Here is a 27,878-nt window from a genome sequence, read left to right as displayed (position 1 = left end):
CAGTATTCTTATCTTTTTCCCTAACAAATACCCTGTCTAGGTATGATCTGCGTGAGCTGTCGTTGTTACTCCATGTCCACTGTGGAATGCTTGGCTCATCCAGTCGGTAACAGTCTACTAGACTATAGCTCTCTAGCAGACTCTTGAGGCCTGGATTTCCCCTCCTATCAGTCGAACCCACACTATTGACCCGCGCATCGAGGATAGTGTTTGAAGTCCCCTACCAGAACTACCATTTTAGATGTCACTAGAAAGTGCTCCAGGTCTCGATAAAAACCAGACTACCTACACTCCTTAGGATCATAGACAGCTACCAATCTGAAGGACTGCTTACTCACGTGAGTCACATCCAGGACAACCAGCCTACCTTCCGGGTCCAGAAAGACAGTACTTACCTGTAAGTTCAAGCTCTTCTTGATAAGGACTGCCATGCCTGCACCTCTTCCCCGGCTAGAAGAAATAAATTTCTTGTAACCATTCAGAAGAGGCAAGAATGCTTGAGGTCCACTCATCTTGGACTCGGTTACAATAGCCACATCTGTTCTATGTGTCCTGAGGTCGTTCAGGAAACAAGCTTGTTTCCATCTCAACCCCATTCCACACACATTTATACAACCTAACTTAATCATCAACGAAAAAGAAAAAAAAAATTTTCTACTCACGGTTGCGAGAGGGAGCATGGCAGTTTTTGTCTGCCTGCTTCCTCAACACTCCCCTTAGTCATGTGGGTAGCAGCAGCGGTTATATTTGACGTAGAAGGGAAATTATCAATCCTAAGCATGAGGAAAAAGGAACCAATGACTTCATAGCCTACAAGTATTTCCTCAACCGTCACTTTCGCTGTTCTGCAGCCCAGGTATGTGGGCAGCAGCATAACCTCCTCGTTTTTTAGTGTTTGAGTCAAAATTTCTTTCGCTACGCTAGCCGACTTGAAATGTGCTTCTATTGTAGCACTTCTTACTCCTTGTTCCAAATTGGTTGCATGCACCACTCAACAACTTCATTTTTGACTTCCATAATTTGTTTATCCTTAATGCTGTAGACCTTGTAGACTACAGTTTTTTCCCAAATCGCCTGAACAGTTTCAAGGGGTGGTACCAATTTTGTTTCATCACTGTTTTTTGTTTTTTCAATTAAACTTCTGAACTGGAAGAGCTTGTCCATGGCTACTTCCAGTTCAATGACATTTCTACCCACGGCAGCTGGAAAACTTTGCTTGTCTTGGGTGTCCTTTGTATTTTCGTTGTTGTTTTTACTTCCTCCCATCTCGGGAAAATCTTTGTTTGATGTGAGGTCGAAATCCATAATTAGAACTTGTCACAAATTACAAAAATTTCAAAAATAACCCGTAAAGGTTAACAGTTCACAAAAAACAATGTTCAGATATTTTCTGCCCCGTAGGGCAAAAATTACTGTTTGTCAAAAGACAACAGTTCAAATAAATGTACAGTATCACAAACAACAAAAACACAGACAGAAACGAACTCACGTAACGTTGGGTAGCAAATGAAAAGATTGAGGTGTAACAGAGGAAAAACTGTTCGGGTAAAGGTGGCGCTGCCAAATTCCCATTTGAAATATATAGTTTTCAAAGTGACAACTAGTCACTGATCAATAAATTAGAAAAATTACTATTTGTAAATCTCACAACGAGAGATATTCAGCAACAGTACTTTGGAGTAAAGATTGTTTGCCAACATAACATCACAGCCCTGGTTTAGGACGAATGTTGCTGTTATTTACTTTAATCTGTAAATAAGTGTCAGACAGATCGAATTTGGAGAAAATTTTTCCATTTAATTTTGCAAAAATGTCCTCTAGAGTCAGGAGTGGATGGTGGCATGTCTTTAAGCAGTTGTTCAATCCTGTAGAGAAATTGACACATAACCTAATCGTATTATTTTTCTTTTTAATGCACACCGTGGGTGCCACCCACTTAGAGTAATTCACCTTTTTCATAATTCCACTCTTTTCCAGTCTTTTCATTTACGATTTCAGTTCCCGCGAACAGTACTTTTCTGTTAGATTTAAATACAGGAACAGCATTTTCACTTACTTGAAAGTAGGCTTCAGTCTTTTTACATGGACCTAAGTCCTCCGATAGTACTTGAGGAAACATCTTTATCAATTTTCTCTTCAATTCCTTAGATGATTTATTTTTAACGGGACAACCATTTATGTTTTTGCAGTAGAAACTTATGGGGAGGTGCCATACATCAAGTAACTCCAACCAGTCTGTGCTAAACAGATTGATTGTATTCTCCACAATGGATATTATTTCTCTGCATGTTTCTCCTTGAAATGGGATGTCTGTACACATTTTTCCCATGAAATGTAATTTATTGCCTGTCATACCACATGCAATTTATGATTGAAATATCACTACCTGTATCCAACTGAAGTTTGATATTTACACCATTTATTTTTACGTTTATGAATTTTCTTGTTTTTGTGTCGTATTCACTTTCTGCTGAAAACACCTTCGACCTTTTTGTGTTCAACACTCATAATCTTGTCCTGCAGTGTGGACTCTTGTGACCAAGTTTCTGACAACTATAGCATTTTCAGTTTTTAAATGGACACCCTTTTCTCTTTAGTGTAAGTCTCCACAGCTGTAACATGGATTGAGGCCTGGCACTCTTTTTTGGTTGTACTTTCTGGGTCAACACATCTGTATTTATGCAGAATCTTTCTCTTGAATATTTTTCCCATTGTGCTTCATTGTTTGACATTCTTCTGCAATGATCTGTAGGGTTAAGTCTTGGTTCACTTGCTCCATCTTTGAGAGAATTCTTGCCTGAATTTCTCTATCTTCGGTTGCCGTAAGGCCTTGTACAAAGATAAGGGATTTAAACATGTCCTGAGTGAGTTTCTGAAGTTTGAAGTTTTCACACATACAGTTGACTACTCCAGTGTATGTAATATCGTCATTTTTTTTTGTTAAGTTCTAACACTCCATTTGAGTGTTAAATTACAAACTTTTGTCACAAAAAAATCTTTGATAGTAATTCAATAGTTTCTTGGCAACACATCTCACTCAACTTTTTGGGCAATAAAAAGTTACAGTAGCGTTAATACATGGCCGGAGCTACCTTGCATAGTAATAGCCTCACTTTCTCCTCATCCAACCATGACTTGCAATCTTTGTTAAAAATTTCTTCATACCTTCTATAGTATGCAGGAAATGTATTAACCTCCTCCGGATTATAATTGAATTCAGAAATCAAGTTCACCATGCTGTCTGGTGTAAATGAACTTACCGAATTTTTGGACTTCTTTGACTGTAACTCAATTAACTGTTGTTGTTGTAATATTTGCTTCTGTAACTTCTGTAATTGTTCCTGTTGCTTCTCTTGAAGATGTATTACTGCAGCTAATAGGCTCTTCATAATTTAACAATTTGTATGATGCACCAATTGTCAAATAACCTAATTGAGCTTCGAAAAATCCTCATCACCAGATGTTATATCCTTATGCTTCCAATATCGTAGTACGATTGATATTGTCAATGTTAGATAAAGAATACACAGTAACAGTATTATAACAATACAAAATAGAAACAGTAGCACTAACAAACACGTAACAAACCAATAATCTTTTATGAACCAACAATCAATATTTCCAATACACTAACTTGAACTGTACTTGGACTTCGAAGACCAAACTATGAACTGCCAACTACGTCAGACTGCTACTATTTATATATAGTGGTCCCATCTATTCTCATCTGAGGGTGTCGTACTCTTGCTATAACAGAGATAGATTCTTATTTTGATTTTATTTGCTGTATTTACTTCAACTTAGCAGCAAATCATTATTTACCCATTTCAGTTATGATATAACCTGAAGATTACATGTAATATATTGTGTAATCTTTTGAATTTTGTACATCTGTACATGCCTACTTTTATGGTGTTTCATCACAACAAAATCTGTTAATGAAACATTTGTAGATATACCATAAAATACATTCATCTGCTTATTATTGTATTATGTCATGCCTAAAGTTTAATGCTACATTGAATAGTCTTGGATTTCCTTCGTCAATGTATTCTTTGCAAATTGACTGGATTGTTTTATCTGTCGATTTGTGTCATAATGTCTAGCCATCATAAATGGTGTGCTTCGCATTGATCTGTCTTGATCTATTCAACAGTTTTCCATCAAATTGGTGTGTGTGTGTGTGTGTGTGTGTGTGTGCGTGTGTGTGTGTGTGCATGTGCGTGTGTGTGTGAATGCATGCATGCAACTGTCATATTTGTGTGTATAATCCTTACCTGTTCATTGTTGCAATCAGGTATATAGAGATTAGCTCCATCAGCACCATTTACTATTAAAGAGAAAAACATCTATTGTTGTTATTGTTGTAACAGTAGAGATTTCATCTGTATATTTCTAATTCTGTATTATTTCATTTTTCAAGCAGTTAAGAAAATAATACTGTATTGGTCATATATCTGATACTGTCTAGAGGAGTATTTATGACATATCCACTTAGTCATTAAACCAGAGCTATGTGTAAACCCTTAGAAATGGTCCTTGGGCGCTTTTGTGTTGTAGACCCAAACATCCCACTAAGTTTAAAAAGACCCTATTTATGTGGGAAATTTACAGAATTCACTTTGTTGCCTGCTTAAGAAGCTGACTTCTGTTTCTTCTGCACATGCAGATGTTAGTGTTTGAGAAAACTTGCAAATGTCAGAAGCACTGACCATCCTTCTCTGGCTAATAGAAAAAAAACTTGAATATCTGGAGATTCTACAATGATACATCAATTTACTTGACGAGAAGATTTTTTTTCTCATCCTAAGTTTTCAAACTAAATCCAATAAATGTTTAATGAGCAACAACGAAAAGGTTATTTAGATTTGGAGTTTGAAAATTATATTTCATTAGAAATTTGTACTTAGTAGTAATTATGTAATTAGTATTTATTTGTGAATGACTAAAACAAATCATTACATAAAATTAATGAAATTTGCTTCTGGTTTAAAAAATGTAGGAACATATTAAATATTAAGTATAATGTATCTCATATTGAGAAGCTAATAATTATTTTTCAAAAATATAAATCCATATAAAATGTCTCTTTGGAGATATTTACATTATTTTATTGCAATGTTAGATAGCACTGGAAGTTCTCAAGATTAAAAATAGTTCCTATTACATACAAGTTCTTTGACTAATAACGACAAAGGAATTAACTGGGAAATGTTAGAAGAAAATAAATGCAACAACCTTTCTTTTTTTGGATTATGAAATGATTATTCCTTTAATTTATGCTATACTCTATTGGTAATCTTTCTTACAAAAAGTAGCAGACAACCAAATTGATACCAACTAAGAAAACTGGCATTTTGTCAATGCACCAAGCTGAGCTCGTTTCAACACATTTAACCCTCAACAGCTTTAGCAACACTGTGTTAGTGTTCACAGGTATAAGAACAACTGGTAGCTTTTTAAAAGTTGAATTGTGAATATCTTCTTTTTCAGTGGTCAAGAATGTTGATTCTCCAAAGCTTGTTCCATTTAGCTGCAACCATATACCATAGGTAAGTATCCTAAGAAGCCTTTCACTAAAGCAATTAATAATTTCATTAGCATTACAGTGCTGAATACAACATCCTGTGTAAGAAGAGCTTGGAAATATATTGACTATCAAGCTTACATGATGATAATGTTTTCAGTAGTTCTCATACATTATCCAATAATGGATTATGATTGTCACTTTTGATTAATTACTAATGCAGTCAAGTGGTGACAGTAATCTATGTTTCTGCCTTTTATCATTTTGATTAGTTTACAATTAATATTGGTTTCAAATTTTGACACAAGGCCAGTAATTTTGTGGAAGGAGGAAAGCTGATTACATCAACCCAGTGCTCAGCTGGTACTTATTTTATTGACCCTAAAAGGATGAAAGGCAAAGTTGGCCTCGGTGGAATTTGAACTCAGAATGTAAAGACAGACAGATTGCATCCTTAAGCATTCTGCCTAGCATGCTAATGATTCTACCAGCTTGCTGCCTTAGTTGTAATTAATATTGATAGAAGCAAGTTTTCACAATCATAGCCTCATTTTTTGTAGAAATACCTTTCAAAATTTTTGTTGCTATTAGTTACCAAGTGTTTTATATACATGCACAGAAAAAGGCAACGATATGAATAATAGGAAAAGGCAACAAGAGTAGTGTCTATGGTTATTACAAACCCTCAGAATTGCTGTCATTTTGTTATGTATATTTGTATTATATACTGGAGTATTGCATTATGTGAAAATGTGTGTTTTTTAGTTTTGACACTGTTCTGTTCCTTATAACACCATCTATACCTACCATCTCTGATTTCATTGAACGGTTTTTGTTGGATGCTAGGTGAGATGTTATTTGCTCCTCCATCAAATATCTGCTATTCTGTAGAAGGCAGTGGGGCCAATACTAAGTGCCAGACAGAAAAGGAAGAATTGATACCAGTACTTCACTGGTACTTTATCACTCCCACATGAAAAAAATGTTGACCATAGCAAGATTTGAACTTTCCTCTTTTGTTCTAAAGTAATAAGATTTGTGTAAGATTTGTATTGACACTTGATTTTTACCATTTAAAACAATGGCAACTGGAAATAATCAAAGAAATTTGATTACTTTCAGTGAATACTGACATGAGACAATCATTTGAATGGAGTTCAAAGATGCATTAAAGAATAGACTGTTACTTCATTAACATAAGCTACTTGTTACACACACACACAAATACATATATGCATATTCATACACACACATGAATGTGCATGCATGCACACACACACACTACATACATACATACATACATACATACATATGAATGAATGAATGAATGAATCGTACATCAGAAGGGTACTTTAAATATCATTGAATTTTAGGACATGCAAAGAACAAAATTTTACTTACCAGCCACCAAACAATTGGTTAATTCTATTAGTAAGTCAGTTTTGTTTCGAATTTGAACCAGTTCTGAAATAAGTTTCTGTGCTTGTTGGTCTTTATTTTTGTATAAATTAAACTACAGAGGAAAAAAAAAAACAAACACAAGAAGAATTCTGCAAGAGTGCTTCTATAAAGTATTTGTTAGTTCATTCTAGTTTAATAATATATATATTTTATCTTTATCATGTTTCAGACATTTGACTGTGCCCATGCAGGAGCACCACCTTGGAGAATTTTTAGTTGAACTAATTAACCCAGTACTTAGTCAAACACAAACACAAGTCAAACATAAACACAGTCAAACACAAACACACACACACACACACACACACACACACACACACACACACACACACACACACATGTAACTTGCAAGGCAGAAGAAGAATAGGGAAAAAGGGGAAAAGCTCCCACTACTAAGAGGAAGTATTTGGGAGGGAAAGGTGGAGGTGGGTGGCTTTAAGCCAGGTGTTGAAAGGCTAAAGAATGATAGAGAAACAAGCATAGGTGTCTTGCTATTGAGGAGATACATGGTTGAAGGAGGTTAGAGGAAAGCAGCGTTGTGGTGCTAGAGCAAACTTTCAAGATGCAAGAAGGTGAGCAGAACAGACATTGGGGATGAGAGAATGTGGATGCTTCCATAAGAAAGTGAGGTGAGAGTAAATGGGTGAAGATAGAGATTAATGAACAAGGGTGAGGTGCAGATGATGGGAAATATAAGTATGTAGAGGGTACAGTGGGAGATATAGGAATAGCTTAGGAAGGAAAATAGAACAGAAAGTATGTCAGGTGTAAGAGCAGTGGAGAGGGAGATATAAGGATACATAAGAGGAAAATAATGGTAAATATAGGAAGTCGTTGAGAATAATAGCAGTGGCTAAAGGCACAGAAAGGGGTTATTGATTGAAATAGTGTGGGCAGGGATGATATGCTGATTCTGTTCTCAGGTGCGTACAGCAGCTACATAATACCATACCTAGGGAAGAGATAAAGTTGGTGGGGAATGTTTGATGTGTCAGAGAGAGATGGGACAAGAGTGAGGGTAGGGCCTCATATGTACATACAATCATAACCAAATGGTTTTAGGATATCGTTTTTGCTGTAATGGATAGTTCTTCTCAAGCACAGCAAAATGCCAACCATCTCAGTCCTTTGTCATCTTCTCCATGAGTTTCAACTTCTTCAGATCAACCTTCAAAACTTCCTCCCACATCTTTCTGGGTCTCCCTTTTCTATGAGTTCCATCCACTTTAAAAGATTGGCACTTCTTTATACAAAATTGATCCATACACATCATATAGCTAAACCTGTACAGTGTTCTTTCTTGTATGCTACATCTGATTCCTCTTATGCCTATCTTTTCTCTCGATATGTTTGCACTTTATTGTACATGCACACTAAAATTGCACACACTGCAAAACACACTAGTTTCATTCTTCCCTAGTCTTTGCATGTCCTCTGCATTTAGAGCCCATGTCTCACTACCATGGAACATTGCCGTACATACATAAGCATCTTACAATCTACCTTTCATTCAGAGAGAGAGAAGTTTTGTTGCCAACAGAGGTAATAGCTGTCTAAACTTTCTCCATCCTATTCTTATTCTAGTGACTACACTTTCAGAATATACTCTTCTCCACTGCTATTTAAGTCGCCTAGGTAACAGAAACTATATACTACTTCTAGGGAGCCTCCAGGGCATTTAAGAATATAAACTTTTCATGTGACCTTAGACTTTGTGGCATCTGTGCATCTTCCACAAATATCAATACTTCTCTGCTAACCTTCTACTGCATCTCTTGTATGTCCATAGCTTACACTCAGTACACTGTATGAATTTCTACCTCCACCTTTCCTACATTTTTAACAGGGGTATTTACCTGAAGGGCAAGTGTCCTGTCTGTTTTCTTGCTTGCTAGAACCTTGGTCTTTACTAAGTTAACTTTAAGACACTTTGATTCCAGGTTTTGCTTCCACACCTGCAATTTCTTTCCTAATTCTGTTACAGATTCCACTATGAGAGTAAGATCATCAGCATATAGTAAGTGCCAAGGGCTGTCTGTCATAAATTCCTCTGCTATAGCCTGGAGGATGATGATGAATGGGAGGGGACTGAGATCTGATCCCTGTGGAATGCCCGCCTGCACACAAAATTCATCACTGTAACTCTCACCTTACTGACAGCACCCCTGTTTATAGCTTGCACAGCTTTCACAAGTCATTCATCAGTCCCTAGCTTCCTCAGAGAACTTCATATCACAAAGCAAGGGACTCTGTGAAAGACTTTCTCCTGGTCAGCAATTGTCAAGTATAATAGCTTACTCTTAGCTAAATACTTCTCCTGCAGTTGTCTAAGATAGCAATCATAATACTTCAGCCTGACACAAAACCAAACTCCATCTCAACTACTCTAATTCTGTTTCTAATTAATTGAACTCTAACTCTCTCCATAACTTTCATGCCCTGGTCCAGTAAGTTGATACCTCTGTAATTACTTCTATCTAAGGCATCTTCTTTACCCTTGTAACAGCTGCTACACCAAGCATTTGGGGAAGACACATCATCATCGTTTAACATCCATTTTCCATATTAGCATGGGTTGGACAGTTTGACTGAGGACTAGCAAGCCAATAGGCTGCACCAGGCTCCAGTCTGATCTAGCACGGTTTCTGCAGCTGGATGTCCTTCTTAATGCCAACAACTCCAAGAGTGTAGTGGGTGCTTTTTACGTGCCACTGGCAGCAGTCAGGCAGCACTGGCATTGACCATGTTCGGATGGTGCTTTTTTACATGCCACCAGCATGGGAGCCAAGTCAGGGGACACTGCTTCCTGAATAGCCTAATTAACTATACAGGTGACTAGATTGTATCCTACTCCACCTGATATTTTAAGCATCTCAGCAGTAATTCCTGATGGATCAGGAACTTTTCCTGTTTTTATATCCTTGATTGCTTTATCTATCATACTGTTGTCAACTAGACTAGCTGGTCCCTCTCTTGGGTTCAGATAGGGAAGACTCTCTTTGTCCCATGAATTCTCCACATTTAATAACCTTTCATGGTAGTATTTCCATGCCTCTTTCTTATCTGAGTCATTAAGGGCAAGCATACCATTATCCACTTGCACACACTTCTTACCCACAACATCTAGATTCTCTCTGGTATGCTCTCTAGCAATCTGGAATATCTCTTGTCTGATCCTCATGCTGTAAAACATTGGAAAACCTCTTTCTTTCTGCTTCTGCTCTTACTAGATAAACCTGTTGCCTAGCTTCCCTTTTAGGTACATGATATGATTCTTTGGTATCTCTACTTTTCCACTCTTTTTCTTTTATGGCCCTATCAACTCACTGTTCCACCACCATGTCACCCTTGGTCAGGCAGAAACTTACTCCAGCCACAGATGTGGTCTCAGCGGGTTACCCTGTAAGAACTTCTTGTCCTCCATGTCATACATCTGTATCTCTTCCTCCCCCTTGACATTAAATGCTTCAATTGGAACATCTCTAAATCTCTGGCCACATGAAGGACCCTTGAGCTTCCACAACATCCTTTTCCATATTGGTTTCTGTCTCTTAGTCCTTCTAGTCTTAAATCAGAATTGTACATTATTCACCAAAAACAGCTTGACTGAGCTCCATATGATTAAAAGTTTCTGATAAGATTGACACATGCTATACATATATGGAGGTGAGTCAGAATGTTAGTAAAAATATACATAGCTCCTACCAAATGTGTTGAGAGCCATGTATACGCTCCCCCTCCACACACACATAAAGAAATACTCAGATTGTTTTGCCAACATCATAGTATATACATTCACACATATAAATGTGCAGTTATGTACTATGATGTTGGCAAAATAATCTAGGTGTTTCTTTGTAGCATCTATCTTGCTTTCAAGGAAATAGACAAGTGATATACACAAAGAAAATTATTTAACTTACCTTCCATTTCATTGAATCTGGTTCCCAAGTAGTGCCTGAAGAAATAAATATACTGTAGCATAAGCATCTCATATTTATATATATGTATGTTGATATACATTCAAACATATATATATACTAGCAGCTAAGCCCAGTTTTACCCGGTCTGTTTGGATGATGTGGCTGTGACCGTTTTTGGTTAGGCATAATCTATAACAGCATTTCTCAACCTTATTATTTCGAGTCTCCTGTTTCGATTGGAGCCTCCAGCTGTATGAAAATTTTCTGACCCCCCCCCCCCCACACTTGTCAGAAAAAAGCTTCAGGAGTTGTGAAGAACGAATTTGTACGTAGTCTGTTTCTATTGGACCTCTGTGTAATCATTAAAACATTGGGCAATCTTTCGATACGGGAACACATGACTGTCACTTACAAACCACTTATAAACCACGTCTGTTTATTTACATTTTTGAAGATGATCATCGGTTTCCATAAAAATTTTTTATTTTTTTAATATGGGGTTGGGTGAAAAGGGATCTTTTGAAGTAGGCGTGAAAGTGAAAGAGACAGAGAGAGCGCAATTGTATGAGTGAAGTTATTTTGAGGTTGGCATGAAGCGGAAGAATTGATGTGCGTACATGTGTGTGTGTGCATGTGTGAGAGAGAGAGAGAGTGTGTGTGTGTGTGTTTGATGGGTTGTGTGGGAAAGAATGTGTGGTGTGTATGTGAATTGCTTTTGTTAGTGTGTGTAAAGAGACAGAGAGAGTAATGTTGCTGGTGTGTGTGTGTGGGGGGGGAGGTTATGTATGTATGTATGTATGTATGTATATATGTATGCGTGTATGAATGGCTTTGGCTGAGTGTCATCCTGTACTCCCCTTGTTGCTAGCGAAATGGCTGTGTGAGCAACTGGTTGTTTTAACGGCGGGAGAATTCCATTAGAAAAAGTTTTAATCGATTTTCTCGGTAAGTATGGGGGCTAGGAAAAAAATACAAACCACATTCCAATTTATGCACCCGTCTCTACATGTGTGCCATTTTTCACATGAATCCACCCAGCCATTTGGCTGCGAACCTCATGTCCAATTTACATTATAGACTAGCAGCTAAGCCCGGTTTCACCCGGTCTGTTTGAATGATGTGGCTGTGATTGTTTTTGGTTAGGCATAATTAATAACAGCGTTTATCAACCTTATCATTTTGGGTCCCCTGTTTCGATTGGAGCCTCCAGCTGTATGAAAATTTTGTGACTACCCCCCAATCCTGTCTGAAAACATCTTCAGGAGTTGTGAAGGAGTAATTTGTACGTAGTCTGTTACTGAGTGCTGATGTATTGAAACTGTCTAATCACAAAAACATTGATTTAATTTTGAACATAGAAAGAAATTATACATTAATCCCTATTTTTGTAAGCAGTTGTGTCCGTAAAGATTTTATTTGCAGAGAGCAGAAATTGAAAGAAGATATATGAAATGGACGTGTGTGTGTGTGTGTGTGTGTGTGTGTGTGTGCGTGTGCATGTGTGCGTATGTGTGTGTGTGTGTGCGTGTGTGCATGCATGCTTGCGTGTGTGTATGTGTTTACGATAGTTGATTTATGGAAAAGATTGTTAAATCTTTGAAATGCAAATATGTGAATGAAAATTAAGTTCAAACCTCTTCATGGTAGCTAGACCTGGTAGAAATAACAGAACACCCTACTGTCTTAATCTGACAATTCTGCCTGTTATGTAGTTTGAATGAGAAACTGTAACTAAAGATTAAGATTATTAACCCCACAAAGAGGTGAAAAAAGAGAGACAGCATAGCGAAAGTTTTGGCTGACTGTCATCCTGTACTCTCCTTGTTGCTAGCAAAATGGTATATGCCGGCTGTGTGAGCAACTGGTTGTTTTAATGGTGGAACCAACAGGGAATTCTATTAAAAAAGTTTTAATCGATTTTCTCAGTAAGTATGGGGGCTAGGGAAAAAATACAAACCACATTCCAATCTATGCATCTGTCTCCACATGTGTGCCATTTTCCATGCAAATCCACCCAGCCATTTGGCTGTGAACCTCAAGACAAGAAAGAATACAATGATCACCCATGTCCAATTTATATATAAGGTGCAGGAGTGGCTGTGTGGTAAGTAGCTTGCTTACGAACCACATGGTTCTGGGTTCAGTCCCACTGTGTGGCACCTTGGACAAGTGTCTTCTACTATAGCCTCGGGCTGACCAAAGCCTTGTGAGTGGATTTGGTAGACATATATGTATATGTATGTGTGTGTATATGTTTGTGTGTCTGTTTGTTACCCCAACATCGCTTGACAACATCCCCGTAACTTCAGCAAAAGAAACTGATAGAATAAGTACTAGGCTCACAAAGAATAAGCCTAGTACTAATTTGCTCAACTAAAAGCAGTGTTCCAGCATGGCCGCAGTCAAATGACTGAAACTAGTAAAAGAGTAAAAGAGTAAAGAGATGTATTCTCTTGTCATGAATGAAAAATGAGGGTTCAGTAAAATAAAGCATCAATCATGTTCCATGGACACGAATGTGTCTGTTGAGGCCTGCCAGTACCTTGCAAACCTTTTGGCAAATGGACCAAGTTGAGGACTCAGTTTGCTTGATTGCTTGTGGATCATTTACTATGTGTTTTCTTGAGTGGATGACAAAGCCTGCTTTGCTTCATGCCACAAAACCACAATGACAGGTAAGGTTTCCATTTAGAGGAGCAGCATTTTGCCAGCATGCCTTCATGCTTGCACAAAGATGGTCCCAATGTGGGAGCCAACTTTGCATATATGTATATATATATATATATATATATATATATATATACAGTAATCCCTCGACTATTGTGGGTGTTACATTCCAAAACCCCACATGATACATGAAAATCTGCAAAGTAGAAACAGTATTGTACTATATATTTAAAAAAATTTTTAATAATTTGTATATATTTATTTTATTATAAAATAAAAACAACACCATGGAGGAATCGACATAAGCTTAAATAATAAACTGCGATAGGTGTACTGCGATATGGCAAGGGATTATTGTATCTGGAAACCTAAAGACGAAGGGACCAGTATTGACATCAAATGAAAAATCCTCTCCAAATCTAGATCCTATATTATACAGGTCCAAATAATGTTCAGTATGTTCTCTTGGAAAACAATATCTCTGAAAAAACTTGAGAACTTCCAAAAAAATACATAAATTTGAGGAATGAGATCTTTTCTGTATGTCCGCATATATCTTATCAGAATCTAAAAGTAGGCCACCAGATACTTAGGAAACCATTAACATCTTGTTTACGTCTACTTGACATCAAAGTATTGTAACATCGGTTATCTCCATTGCATCATTCCATTTACCATGTCAGCAACTGCTAGTCTATCTCCATATACTGTGGAATCATTCCATGGTAAGCCATGCTGAAATCAACTCTTCTGAATATAACAAAAGACAATAAGCCAATTGATTTCTGCAGTCTTATTGAAAGGCATATACATCCCTTTAAGATATCCCAAGTAAACAGTTATTAAGCAAAGTTTAGGGAGAAAGGGAGAAAAGTAAATGAAGGAGGAATTTGATAGTCAGTCCTATTTGCATAGACAGTACAATCCACTAATACAGGCTGTATCAAGTAGTCAAAACTTGATACATTTATTATATTTAACCCTATTTCTTTGATCACTCCTATAGTTATTGATCTCCCCATTAATTCCCCTATTAAATCTATCACTTCTACCCTTTAATTGTGGAGCTTATAATTATCATATCATGTGGAGTACGTGGGTTTCAGCTAATAGGCTTGAATGTCACCTCACTACTTGGGATGTATTTAATTTTATCTGTATATCCAACCCTGGACAGTACTTTGTTATAATAACCCATATTCAACACGAAGATTTCCTTGTTCACTTGACAATCTTGATGCCCTATGTGAAACACTGATTGCATGGATATGATTTGAGAATCTGTTAACATACCTAAGATTTCCTGTTCATTTATGGTAGGGTGCTTACAATTCCATGCATCTAGAAAATTAGCTAACCACTAATTTGTTTCCAAAGAATTTAAATAACTTTTTCCTACACCAATTGATGGAAAAAAGAGAATTATTCCTATGTAGACACCACCACCACCAACTTAAGAAAAGCAAATTCTAGTTGGATAAGAAGATACATATTGAGATCCATGACTTACACAGAGTCACTGGATCCCATTGTTATATTAACAGTATGTCATCTATCACTGCAGATCCAGAATTTTCCATTAAACCTAATAAATGTCTCTCTAGCTGCAAATATGACATCAACATTGCATATAGATAAATTAGAATTTCTCATGATGAGGGCCTTATTTAGGAGAATTGGCTTAATTGAGAAGTAATGGCTGAATATTAACCTAAATATGGTCTGGATATTAATTTTATCTGATGCCTGCTTATATCCCATTTTTAGAAACATAAGTACACTCATGAAGGCACAAACATTAGTGAAATATCTGACATATTCCTGCACTGTAGGAATCCAACTTTCTGTACTTACCTGTGATTATATTGATAATATGTGCCCAGTCTTTAAACATGTACATTTTATTTTGTAAATAAGAAATATCTTGTGTAAAGAGAACACATAGTGTAGCTAGAATATTTAATTAGATTAATCTAATTTTCAGTGCTCCACTAGCAATGAATGAATATTATAAATTAAAGAACATATGCATGTCTAGCAATGATAAACAATTTTATTAGATACCTCTATATATTCATGCCTATATATACATATGTATAGTGTCAGACATATACACATATGTCTGACACTATGCATATGTATATATAGGCATGAATATATAGATGTATCTATGTGGAATTGCAAAAAGATACCTCTGTGTATATATATATATATATATATGGACATACATGTAAGTGTATATATGCATTAAAATATATGTATAAACATATTTACAGGAGTGAATGCTATAAATTAAAGGACACACACATATATAGGCATGTCTAGTGAGGGCAAATAACCTTATTAGTGTGTATATATGTGCATGTATACAAAAGGATTACAAAAGGAGAATGTGTGTGTATGTGTATCATCATCATCATTTAAAGTTTGTTTGCCATGCTAGTGTGGGTTGGATGGTTCAACAGGAACTGGCAAGTTAGAAGATTGCACCAAGTCCTGCTGTTTGCTTTAGCATGGTTTCTACTGCTGGATGCCCTTCTTAATGTCAACTACAGTACAGAATGTACTGGGTGCTTTTTAGGTGACACCAGCAACATTGAGGTTACAAAGTAATTTTTTAGACAAGATCCTCAACTGAAGTTGGGAATAGTTTTGAGGAACAGGAGGAAGGAGTCTTGCATTAGAGGGGAAACATGACTAACTCAGGTAGAGAGAGAGAGAGAGAGAGAGAGAGAGAGAGAGAGAGAGAGAGAGAAGATAGTGAAGATATGATGGGCAGGGGTGTGAGTGGATCAGAGATTGGAGAGGTTAAGTGGGTGGGTTCACAAGATTACAAAAGGAGAATGGTAGATGGAAGAAGGAATGTAATGAATGGGCACAAGTAGAGGATATGGGATATTAGGAGGATATGTTGAAGAAAAGAGATTCAAGGAGGACATATTATGTACAGGTAGGTACATGATTGAGGGTGGAGGGAAATGCAGCAGGTGGTGAGCATAGGTGGGGGAAGGGGATGTTAGGAAGATGGATTGTGGAGAAGTTTTATCAGAGACAGATTGAGTGGTGGATGGTGGGGGGGTGAACATAAAGAACATGACTTTATAGCCTTGATTTTACTTAGCAGAGTGAGTCTTCTCAAACATAGCAAATCACCAATTGTTTCAGTCCTTGGTCATCGAATCTATGAGGCTCAACGACTGAAGATAATTTCTCACCACTTTGTCCTGCATCTTCCTGGGTCTTCCTCTTCCATAAATTCCTTCTATATTTAGAGATCAGCACTTCTTTATGCAGCTGTCCTCATTCATACACATTACACAACCATAGCAGTGCATCATATCTTCACTATCTTCTCTCTCTCTCTCTCTCTCTCTCTCTCTCTCTGCTCATACTCACTTTTTCTCTCAAAACATTTACAATTTGTTGTACATGCCCACTGATATTGCACATCCAGCAGAGTATACTGGTTTCATTTCTTTCAAGCCTTCTCTCTTCCCATCCAATTCTCATTCTAGCAACTATGCTTTCAGAGAAACCTTCTCTACTGCTAACTTGGTAACCTAGGTAATGGAAACTATCTACTACCTCTAAGGATGAATGCATGAGGAAGTCTATTTCCTGTTCAGTCTTAGTGTTTACTGCATATCTGCCACACACAGACTACTTTCTCTGTAAACCTCCCTGTGATTCTACTGCACCTCTTATGTGTCCATAGCTTGTACTGGGTACCCCATATGGAATTTTTACCTATATCTTTTCTACATAGCAAGCAGGGCCATCTCTCTGAAGGGATTAATAATTTGTCTGCTTTCTTGTTTACTAGTACTTTTGTCTTTGCTAAGTTAACTCTAAGCTCCTTTGATTCCAGGCCTTGCTTCCACACTTGAATTTTCTTCTCTAACTCTAATAGAGACTCAGCTATAAGAACAAGATAATCAGCATAATGGAGTTCGCAAGAGGAACGAGTCTTAAATTCCTCAGTTATGGCCTAGAGAACTATAATAAACCAGAGGGAGCTGAGAATTGATCCTTGGTGAACTCATACTTGCACACTAAATTTGTTGCTACACTTGTTGCCAGTATTCACCTCACTGACAACATCCCTGTATATGGCTTAGATGGCTCTCACCAACTATTCATCTGGCCTAGCTTCTGCATCAACCACCAAATGAGGGAGTAAAGACCCTGCACAAAGGCTTTTTTACCGACAAATGCCAAGCATACTTATTTATTTTCTGCTAAATGCTTCTCCTGCAGCTGCCTTGCTAAGAAGATAACATCAGTGGTGCTTTTCCTTGGCACAAAACTAAACAGCATTTCATCTAGGTTAACTTTGTTCCTAATTAGTTGAGCTATGACTCTTTTTGTAACTTTCATGACCTAGTCCAGTAAATTGATACCTTTGTAATTACTTCTAAGATTAGCATCACTTTTACCTTTGTTGCAGACTATAATTTTGCTACATCAATCATTGAGTATGGCTCCTTCCTGGACAGGCTAATTAACTATACAGATGACTAGTCCATACCATACTTCATCAGATATTTAAGCATCTCGGTGGCAACTTCTCATGAGTCAGAGGCTTTCACAGTCTTCCTATCTTTAATTGCTTTATTTATCATGCTGCTGTCAAGTAAGATAGCTCACCCCTCTGTTGAGTCCACATTGGGAAGACTCCTTCTCTCAGCATTCTCTAAATTTAGCAGCCTTTCATAGTGGCAATTTTATACCACTTTCTTTGCAGAGTCACTAAATGCAAGTGTACCATCATCTATCCAAACATACTTCTCTTTCACAATCTCTCAATTTTCTCTGATACACTGTCTTACATTTTGGAACACCTCATGCCCCTGGTCTTCATGCTGTAAAACATAGACAAACTTCTACCTTTCTGCTTCTTCTCTTGCTAAATACACCTATCACCTAGTTTTCTTTCTAGCTACCTGGTATAGCTCTCTCTTCCTGTATTTCCAGACCTGTTTCTTCACTCTCTACTTTACTGTTCCACCACCATGTCATCTTTGGTCTACAGTTCTATATTTAAGAGATGAGGAATTATTTACATTATTTACATTATTTACATTTGACAGATATTTGTCCTCATCTTGTTTGTTGTTAACACAACGTTTCGGCTGATAAACCCTCCAGCCTTCGTCAGGTGTCTTGGGGAAATTTTGAACCTGGGTTCTCATTCTTAACGATGTTACTATTATTATATTATTATTATTATTATTACTATTATTAATCAGGCCGCTGCCGTGAATCAAACTCAGAATCTTGGGGTTAGTAGCCCGTGCTCTTAACCACTACGTCATATGCCCGTGGGCAATTATGGAGTGAATTTTAGGGCTTATAAATCTATTATTTTTCTATCCTTCCTCAATACCGGTTCCCATATGCTATTCATATCTGCACTCGGTCTGCTTAGGAGGTTGTTGTGTCCTAGCATATGTGCTGCTTCTTTTAGTTTTCGTATTTTCCAGTGTTGTTCCCTGTCTATTATTTTAACTTCATCCCACAGGGGGAGGTGGTCTCCATTTTGCCATACATGATCAGCTATACCCGATTTATCAATATCTCCTCGTGTCACAGCTTTGCGATGTTCTTCTACCCTTATTTTGAGGGGGCGACATGTTTCGCCTTTGTATAACCTACCACAGCTGCATGGGATGGAGTACACGCAGTTTTTGGTCATATTCTCTTCTGTTGGTGGTTTTACCCGAAGGAGATATTTGCGAAGTGTTGTATTGCTCTTGAATACTGCCCTGATGTCATATTGGCCGCATATCTTTTGTATCTTTTCGGAGAGGCCTTTCACATAGGGTAGACAGACTGTAGGCAGTTTATTGGTTTCATCCTCTCTTTTCTTCATAATTGGAGTAGATAGTATGTTCTTGGGGTAGTTGTTTCTTAATAGATTGTTACTGAGCTTGATCATTTCTTCGTGGTGGGTATCACGATCGCTACTTATATTCTTTGCTCGATGTTTTAGGCACTGAGCAATTCTTCTCTTATGGATGGTGGGAATTGAAGTTAAGGTATCGTCCAGTGAAGGTTGGCTTGCGATATACGGATGTCCTGAATCCATACTCGGTGCGTGTAATTAATACGTCCAGGAATGCCAGCTGATTGTTCTGTTCCTTTTCCCTGGTGAACTGTATGGATGGATTTATTGAGTTCACATGATCTAACAGCATTTGGACATCTTGCTGGTGGGGCCAGAGAATAAAGGTGTCATCAATGTATCGCAGCCATAGGGTTGGTTTTAGTGGTGTTGATCCTAAAGCCAAATTCTCGAAGTATTCCATGTATATCCATGTATAGACACCTGACGAAGGCTGGAGGGTATATCAGCCGAAACGTTGTGTCAACAACAAACAAGATGAGGACAAATATCCGTCAAATGTAAATAATGTAAATAATGTATCTTTGGTCTAGTTGAGACTTTGCACTAGCCACAAATTGGGTTTGTAGCCCTCAGTAAGTTGTCCCATAAGAACTAATTGTCTTCTATATTATATGTCACTATCTCCTCCTCCTTCTCATCAAATAATTCATTTAGGACAACTCTAAATCACTAACTATTCAAAGGTCCCTTAAACTTCCAAATTTTCCTTTTCCAGAGTGGTCTTACTTCTTGGAAGTCTTCTAGTCCAAAGTCTGAAGTGACTAATGATTAACCTATGCTGAGAGGTATGTTCTTTATTGCGGAAGAGCAACTACCTCTCTTACTTTCTGGTGAGAGGTAACAAATTTAGCTTGTGTAGCCACCAGATTGATAGGTGAATAGATGCCTGGCTGGTTTCCTGAAGTCAGTGTTGCAGATCGTTAGGTCATTAATATCACAAAACTCAAAAGGCCTTGTTCCCTCCTCATTCAGGGAACCAACTCCATAGTCTCCATGCACACAACAGAAGCCACCCAGATGCTGCTCAACATGCCCATTGAAGATGTCACTGTCATTTGTCATCAAAGTAGTTTGCAAAAGGGTATCATAAAATCAATGCTTTTGTTCATTTGGCAGAAATAATAGTTACTGCACTACTTTGCAAAACTAGACTAGGCATAATTATCCTATTGCACACACTCTGACTACCACAATCACCTTATTTACCCATTTCACAGCTAAAAACATGCACACATCTCCTACCCCACCACTATTGACTATATGCAAATGTATAGGGAAATATGAAGAGAAATTGAAGTATATGCATATCAAAATACTAAGATTTTTCTTTTTGTGTGTGTGTATGTGTCTCATCATCATCATCATCATCATTTAATGTCTACCTTCCATGCTGTCATGGGTTGGACAGTTTGACTGGAGAGCTTTCCAGGCACCAATTGTCTGTTTTGACATGGTTTCTAAGGCTGGATGCCCTTCCTAACACCAGCCACCTTACAAAGTGTATTGAGTGCTTTTTACATGGCACCAATATTGGTATGTTTATGTGGCACTGGCACAGGTGCCATGTTATGTAGCACTGGCACTAGTGTTCTTTACGTGGCATTACAAGCCCACAAGACAAAGACCTATTGGCTGAGAGGGGGAATGGAAGGTATGCTCATAAAGGATCTGTATGGATGGCTAGTTTTAATTAGTTTGACATGTTTTCTCAAACACAGTAAATTGCCAGAATTCTTGGTCCCTTGTCATTTCCTCAGTGAGGCCCAACATCTGAAGATCCATTCTCATCACCTTGTCCCATGTCTTCGTGGGTCTGTCCCTTCCACAGGCTCCTTTTACAATTAGAGATTTCCACTTCTTTATACAGCTATACTCATCCACATGCATCATATGACTATACCAATGCAGTCTTTTCTCTTGCATACTACATCTGATGTCTTTTATATGCAATTTTTTCTTAAATCATTTACACTTTATCATATATGCACACTGACATTACCCATGCAGTGGAGCATGCTGGCTTCATTTCTTTCAAGCCTTTACAGGTCCTCTGTAGTTATAGCCCAGGTTTCATTGCCATGCAGCATGGCTGTATGTACACAGTAATCATACAGCCTGTCTTTCACTCTGAATGAGAGGCCCTTTGTTACCAACAAAGTTAGTAGCTCTCTGAACTTTGTCTGAAGCATAGTTGCTTATTCTAGCAACAACGCTTTCAGAACCTACTCTACTGCTAACTTGACTCCTGGACATTTGAGGAAATCTATTCTCTGTGCATTCGTAGTGTTAATTGTACCTGCACATCTGCCATGCACAAAAGCGACTTTTTTTGTTAACCTTTGCATGTCCCTGCACCTCTTATGTGTTCATAGCTTGCACTGGGTGCATCATATGGAGTTTCTATCAACACCTTTTTTCTACATATTGAGCAGGGATCAATGATTTGTCTGTTTTCCTCCTTACTAGGACTTTTGTCTTTGCTAAGTTAACTCTCAGGTTCTTACATTCTAGACCTTGCTTCCATATATGAAATTTCCTCTCTAGTTTAGGTAGTGATTTAGATCATCAACATAGAGGCCTGGAGGACTTTGATAAACAAGATGGAGCTGAGGACTGATCCTTGATGAACTCCTACTTGTACATTAAATTCATTTCTATGCTCATTACCAATTTTTACAGCTCTCACCAACCACTCATCTATCCTTAACTTTTGCATTGATACCCATATGTGGGAATGGGTGGGGGGTTGTTAGAGGCTTTCTCTAAGTCAGCAAAAGCCAAGTACAGAGGTTTATTCTTGGCTAAACACTTCTCTTGCAGTTGCCTTACCAAGAAGATAGTGTTTCTCCCTGACACAAAACTAAAACCACATCTCATCCAGGCTAACTCTCATCCTAATTAGTTGAGCTATAACCCTCTTTGTAACTTTCATCACCTTACATCATAACGGTACATATATGTACAATTTTGTACATCTGTTTTAACATATTTACTTGGAATATCTTAGATAGGTGCATATATAGAAATATATACATGTATAAATGAATGCAATTAATTGTTTTATTAGAGGAACTTATCTAAATAATCCCTTTCAATAGAAAACTTAACTATTGATGTGTAGACATCTGCATCCAAGGTAACTTGAAATTTCTGTAGAAACTTGAAATTAAGGACCTGTCAAGACTAACCATTTAACAATTTAATTTATGGTAGTTGAATCTACTAGATACAACTTGTACTGGTAGACAGGACTGTCAGTGTGAAATAGGATAGGACTAAATATTTTGTCAAATTCCTCTGCTCCTCTTTCATTATTTTTCTCCCTATCTCTCTACACTTTGCTTAATGATAACTGCCTACTTAAAATGCCTTAAAGGGGGTGTGTATGCCTTTCAATAAAAGTAAAAAATCAATTGGTCTATTGTCTTTTTAGAGTCCTGAAGAGTTGGTTTCAGCATGTGCTGTCATGAAATGATTCTACAATACCTGGAGATAGACTAGTAGTTATTGACATGGTAAATGGCATGATGCAAGATTGGTTTAATTGAAACAATTGTAACTAAGCAATAAATGCAATTTGCTAACTCCATTTTTTGATATTCTTCTACAGACATTTTGTGGATAGCCATCATTTGTAGAAGTGCTTCTTGAGGCAAATGCTTAAGTTACACATCTCAGTTCACCTGATTTATGAATTTTTGGATGGTTTATATATATATATGATAATAATTGATTAAGTAACCAAAAGATGGATTTTGTATGACAATCGTTTTGACCCATCCTGCTACTGTCTCTTATTGGTGAATTATGTTGTGTTGCATCCATTAGGGTCATATCAGATACATCCATCCATAGAGTGATGACTCACTAAAAATCTTGAGTTTAGGTGGTCATGTTGTTATTTGCCTGTTGAGTTAGGGAATGAAACATTGCTACAATTTTCGTTGCTATTAAAATTCCATAGCAAAAATAGTAAATATTTGTAAATATTAACATATACACTGTAGATAGGAAAGAAAGAAAAAGGAAAAAATTTTCTGCAAGCAAAGTAAATAGGAGATGGACATAGGATGGAATAAAAACTGAAAAAAAGAAAAACAATGAACATGAGGACATGCACAAAAAGTGTATTACCTTGACGCTCTGTGAAAGGAGAGAGTTTAACATTTTGAGCATAGTTCTTAGTCAGAAAAGAGAAAGGAAGAAGTCTAAAGAAGCAGAAGAAGTAGGCGATTTCTTCTTCTCCTTCTTTGGACTTTTCATTGTTTCCTTTCCAAAGAAGAGCTACACTCAAAACATTAAACTCTTTCCTTTCACCAAGTGTCAAGCAAAATGCACTTTTCGTGCACATCCTCACACTTGTTGTTAGCAATTTTTCAATCAAAAAGCAAAAATATATACATCACTAAAGCAACAAAGGGCACTATTCAGCACCAATATTGCTAGAAATAAAAGTCAAAACAACTCATACCCACAATAAGCACCATCTTATTGACTGACAAGGGAGGCAAGCTCCCTTAGCACCAGGCATAGCCAGATCACCAGTGATTTTATATTAACATTAATGCTCATCAGTGGCTCTTATCAGGGCCTTGGATTAAACTCAACTCACCTTGTCAGCTTATAAGATCACCATAGAAATCATACGCTGATTTCATAAATGGTAAAGATGTAGAAACCCTTTAGTTTCTTCAATGACGTATATATTTTTGCCTTTTTGTTGAAAAATTGATAACAAGCCATCCTTATTATTTATAATTTATACCTTTACCATTTATGAAATCAGCATATGATTTCTACAGTAATATTATAAGCTGACTAGGCAAGTTGAGTTTAACCCAAGGTGCCAGTAAGAGCCACTGATGAGCATTAATGTAAATGCAAAATCACTGGTGATTTGGCTATGCCCAGGGCTAAGGGAGCTTGCCTCCCTTGTCAGTCAATAAGATGGTGCTTATTGTGGGTGTGAGTTGTTTTGACTCTTATTTCTAGCAATACTGGTGCTGAATAATGCCCTTAGTCATTATATATAAATATATAAATAATATATATATAAATAATTTGGGAAAACAAATTTCCAAATCAATCAGGTGCAACTCTTCAGCGTTATATGCATCTACATATACTTTGGGGTCTTATTTATCGTATATTTTTATATATTTATCTATAAATATACATAGTATCTGATAAAAGTCAATATTAATTTTTAATCTTTAATGCTTAATTGCATTGCTTATTTTTAAAGGGATGTAAAATTAGATATTTAATATTTTGAAATAGAACCTGAAGATGTATTGGAATAATTGTAAATCTGACGATTGCATATATGTATATATATATATATATATATATATATATATATATATATAATTGTAAATCTGACGATTGCATATATGTATATATATATATATATGTATATATATATATATATATATATATATATATATATATATATATACATATATGCAATCGTCAGATTTACAATTATTCCAATACATCTTCAGGTTCTATTTCAAAATATTAAATATCTAATTTTACATCCCTTTAAAAATCCCCAAAAATTGAATCATCTCTCCGCTGACAGAATTACGACCAAACTCTCCATATGTCCAGCTGAGAGCTTTTTTTACTCTGGCATCCATACCCATATCTTTCGCGCTCCCCCACCCCGACCGTTTCTTTATTATCATTATGTTTCTTTACATGTAAACATCACTTGTTCTCTGCTTTGTCTTAATTCATGCCTATGTATTATTTTTTTTTTTGCTTTATTTCATTCAAGTTATCACTTCTTCCTTACTTTCTTAAAGCTATCGCTCCTGTAACCATAAACCTGTCTAAATTCACTCTCTTCCCTTAGAAACTACTATTTAATTCTTACTCAAATATGTTTACTGATTTAAGCTTTCAAACTCACGATTTAGGCACTGCTGTCTTCATTCAACTTTGTTCTAGAAATACCCAAAGAATCTTTATTCCCGCATGATGTACTGTTGCCTGTACCCCTCTCTCTCTCTCTCGCCCTCTCTCTCTCGCCCTCCCTCTCTCACCCTCTCTCTCTCGCCCTCTCTCTCTCGCCCTCTCTCTCTCGCCCTCTCTCTCTCTCTCACTCTCTCTGCCTTACTCTCTATGAATCACTATTTCTCTCTCCTCCCTATCTCTCTTCAATTCGTACGTGACCCTACCCTATATAAATCGATTCAATTTCCGACCTTATCCAAATCGCCAACGAATCTCTCCGCTGACAGAATTACGACCAAACTCTCTTGGCTCCTGGTACACCCACCCTCCCACCCCCACCACCAGTACCAGAAGTCCTTATCGTCTGTCATCCTTGGTTGTCTCCCGTGAACACTCCTAGAGGCCTTTACCCCCCACCCCCTTATCGACCTTGTAGCGCATAAAGATTGGGGAGTGTATGCAGGTTGTAGGTATTGTTTTCATTATGAATTCTGCCAGATGCAAGCTTTCTTTTCAGGTACACGACACTGCTTTCCCCCATCCCAGGCCACAGGCCCACACCTCCAACACTCACACTGTCAGGATTGGCACTCTTAATGTCAGCACTCTGAAAGGTAGGTCTGGTGAGATTGCTGAGATGCTTGAATGGAGACGGATTGATCTGTGCTGCATCCAAGAAGTAAGATGCAGAGGAGGGACCGCGAGGTCCCTCTCGGGCAAAGAACACAGGTACAAGATTTTCTGGGTAGGGAACACTGATGGGGTCGGGGGCGTAGGAATACTTCTAGCAGAGAAATGGGTTGATAAGGTAATCGAGGTAGTTAGAGTATGTGACAGAGTACTTAAGATTAGACTAGTGCTTCATCATAGGCAAGCTACCGTCATCTCAGCCTATGCCCCTCAACCGGGGCTACCGGATGGGCTGAAAGACCAATTCTATGACACCCTCTTGCAAACTACCTCGTCGACAAGTGACAGGGACCTTCTCTTTGTGGCTGGTGACTTCAATGGTCATATCGTACGTCGTGCTGGAGGCTTCCATGGCATACATGGAGGCTATGGCTTTGGTTCTCGCACCGAGGAGGGAACCAGACTGCTGGAGTTCTGTGATGCAACCGATCTTATGGTTTGCAATACCAACTTCAGGAAACCTGCCTGTCATCTAGTCACCTACCAATCCGACAGACACTCTAGCCAAATCGACTACATCCTCGCCAGAAATAGGGAAAGAGGGTGGCTTATAAATGCCAAAACCTCCTCTGATGAAGAATGTACACCCCAACACAGATTAGTAGTTAGCGACTTCGGGATCAAGGCAAAATGGGTGCTCAGAAGTAGACCGGCTTGGAGGAGAAGGGTGTGGAAGCTTAAAGACCCTGCAATTGGACAGAGATTTAGGGACATGTTACTCGAAGCATTTGACGAAATAGAAGGGGATATAGCATCATACAACGTGGAAGACAATTGGAGATTTCTGCGGGACAACCTGCTGAGAGCCACCGACCAGATCTGTGGCTGGGGTAAAGTCCCCTCTCGACCCAGAGTAACGTGGTGGTGGAACAAGGAGGTAGACAGGGCTATTAGACAAAAGAAACAGGCTTGGAAGGACTGGAAGAACGGTGGTAGCAGGGAATTGTACCAATCAGCCAGAAAGGAAGCTAGGCGACAGGTTTATTTAGCCAGAGGGGAAGCAGATAAGAAAAGATTTGCCAATGTTCTGCGCCGTGAGGACCAAAGACTTGAGGTATTTCGTGTTGCAAGACAGTGTTCGAGAGAGAATAGTGATGTCGTAGGAGAGAAATGTGTTCGCATGGATGATGGTACGCGTGCACTAAATGAGGCTGCAAAGAAAGAGGTCTGGAGATGCCACTACGAGAGATTGCTTAATAAAGAAAATGAATCAGAAAAAGAGAGTCTGCCGTATGTCGACCCAACAGAGGGACCAGCTATCCGAGTTGACAGTACCATGGTAGATAAAGCAATTAAGAGTATGAAGACAGGGAAAGCCCCTGGCCCATCAGGAATCACTGCAGAGATGCTCAAAATATCTGGCAGTGTCGGCTATAGCCTAGTCACCCGTATAGTTAACCAGGTGATACATGAAGGAGTCATACCCAATGACTGGTGTAGCAGCACCATAGTCAACTGCTACAAAGGTAAACGTGACGTTTTAGATACAAATAATTACAGAGGCATCAAGCTGTTAGATCAGGTTATGAAAGTTACGGAGAGGGTCATAGCCCAACAAATTAGGGAGCGAATCAATTTAGATGAGATGCAGTTTGGGTTCGTGCCAGGTAAAAACACCACTGATGCCATATTTCTAGTAAGACAGCTGCAGGAGAAATACCTAGCCAAGGATAAACCTCTGTACCTGGCTTTCGTTGACATGGAGAAAGCCTTTGACAGGGTCCCCCGATCCCTTATCTGG

The 27,878-nt window shown here is 37.9% G+C and overlaps 1 protein-coding gene across 5 annotated transcripts in view; it reads right to left on the bottom strand.

Moving 5' to 3' along the window:
• LOC106869668 (putative 3',5'-cyclic phosphodiesterase pde-5) overlaps positions 1-27,878 on the bottom strand; it is a 362,634-nt gene that overhangs the window by 245,644 nt on the left and 89,112 nt on the right. For 3 of the 5 annotated variants that reach the window (XM_052969509.2, XM_052969510.2, XM_089355202.1), the window contains 3 exons: positions 10,912-10,946; positions 6,929-7,040; positions 4,278-4,330 (listed from right to left, as the gene is read on the bottom strand). In XM_052969509.2, the coding sequence (XP_052825469.1) occupies positions 4,278-4,330; positions 6,929-7,040; positions 10,912-10,946 (200 nt within the window). The remainder of the gene's footprint in view (positions 1-4,277; positions 4,331-6,928; positions 7,041-10,911; positions 10,947-27,878) is intronic. The other 2 variants (XM_089355204.1, XM_089355203.1) reach the window with 1 other exon arrangement.

Source organism: Octopus bimaculoides, chromosome 7 (genome assembly GCF_046866305.1).
Source record: "Octopus bimaculoides isolate indiv1 chromosome 7, ASM4686630v1, whole genome shotgun sequence".
Lineage (NCBI taxonomy): Eukaryota > Metazoa > Mollusca > Cephalopoda > Octopoda > Octopodidae > Octopus > Octopus bimaculoides.
This window is presented reverse-complemented; position numbering and strand designations above follow the sequence as displayed.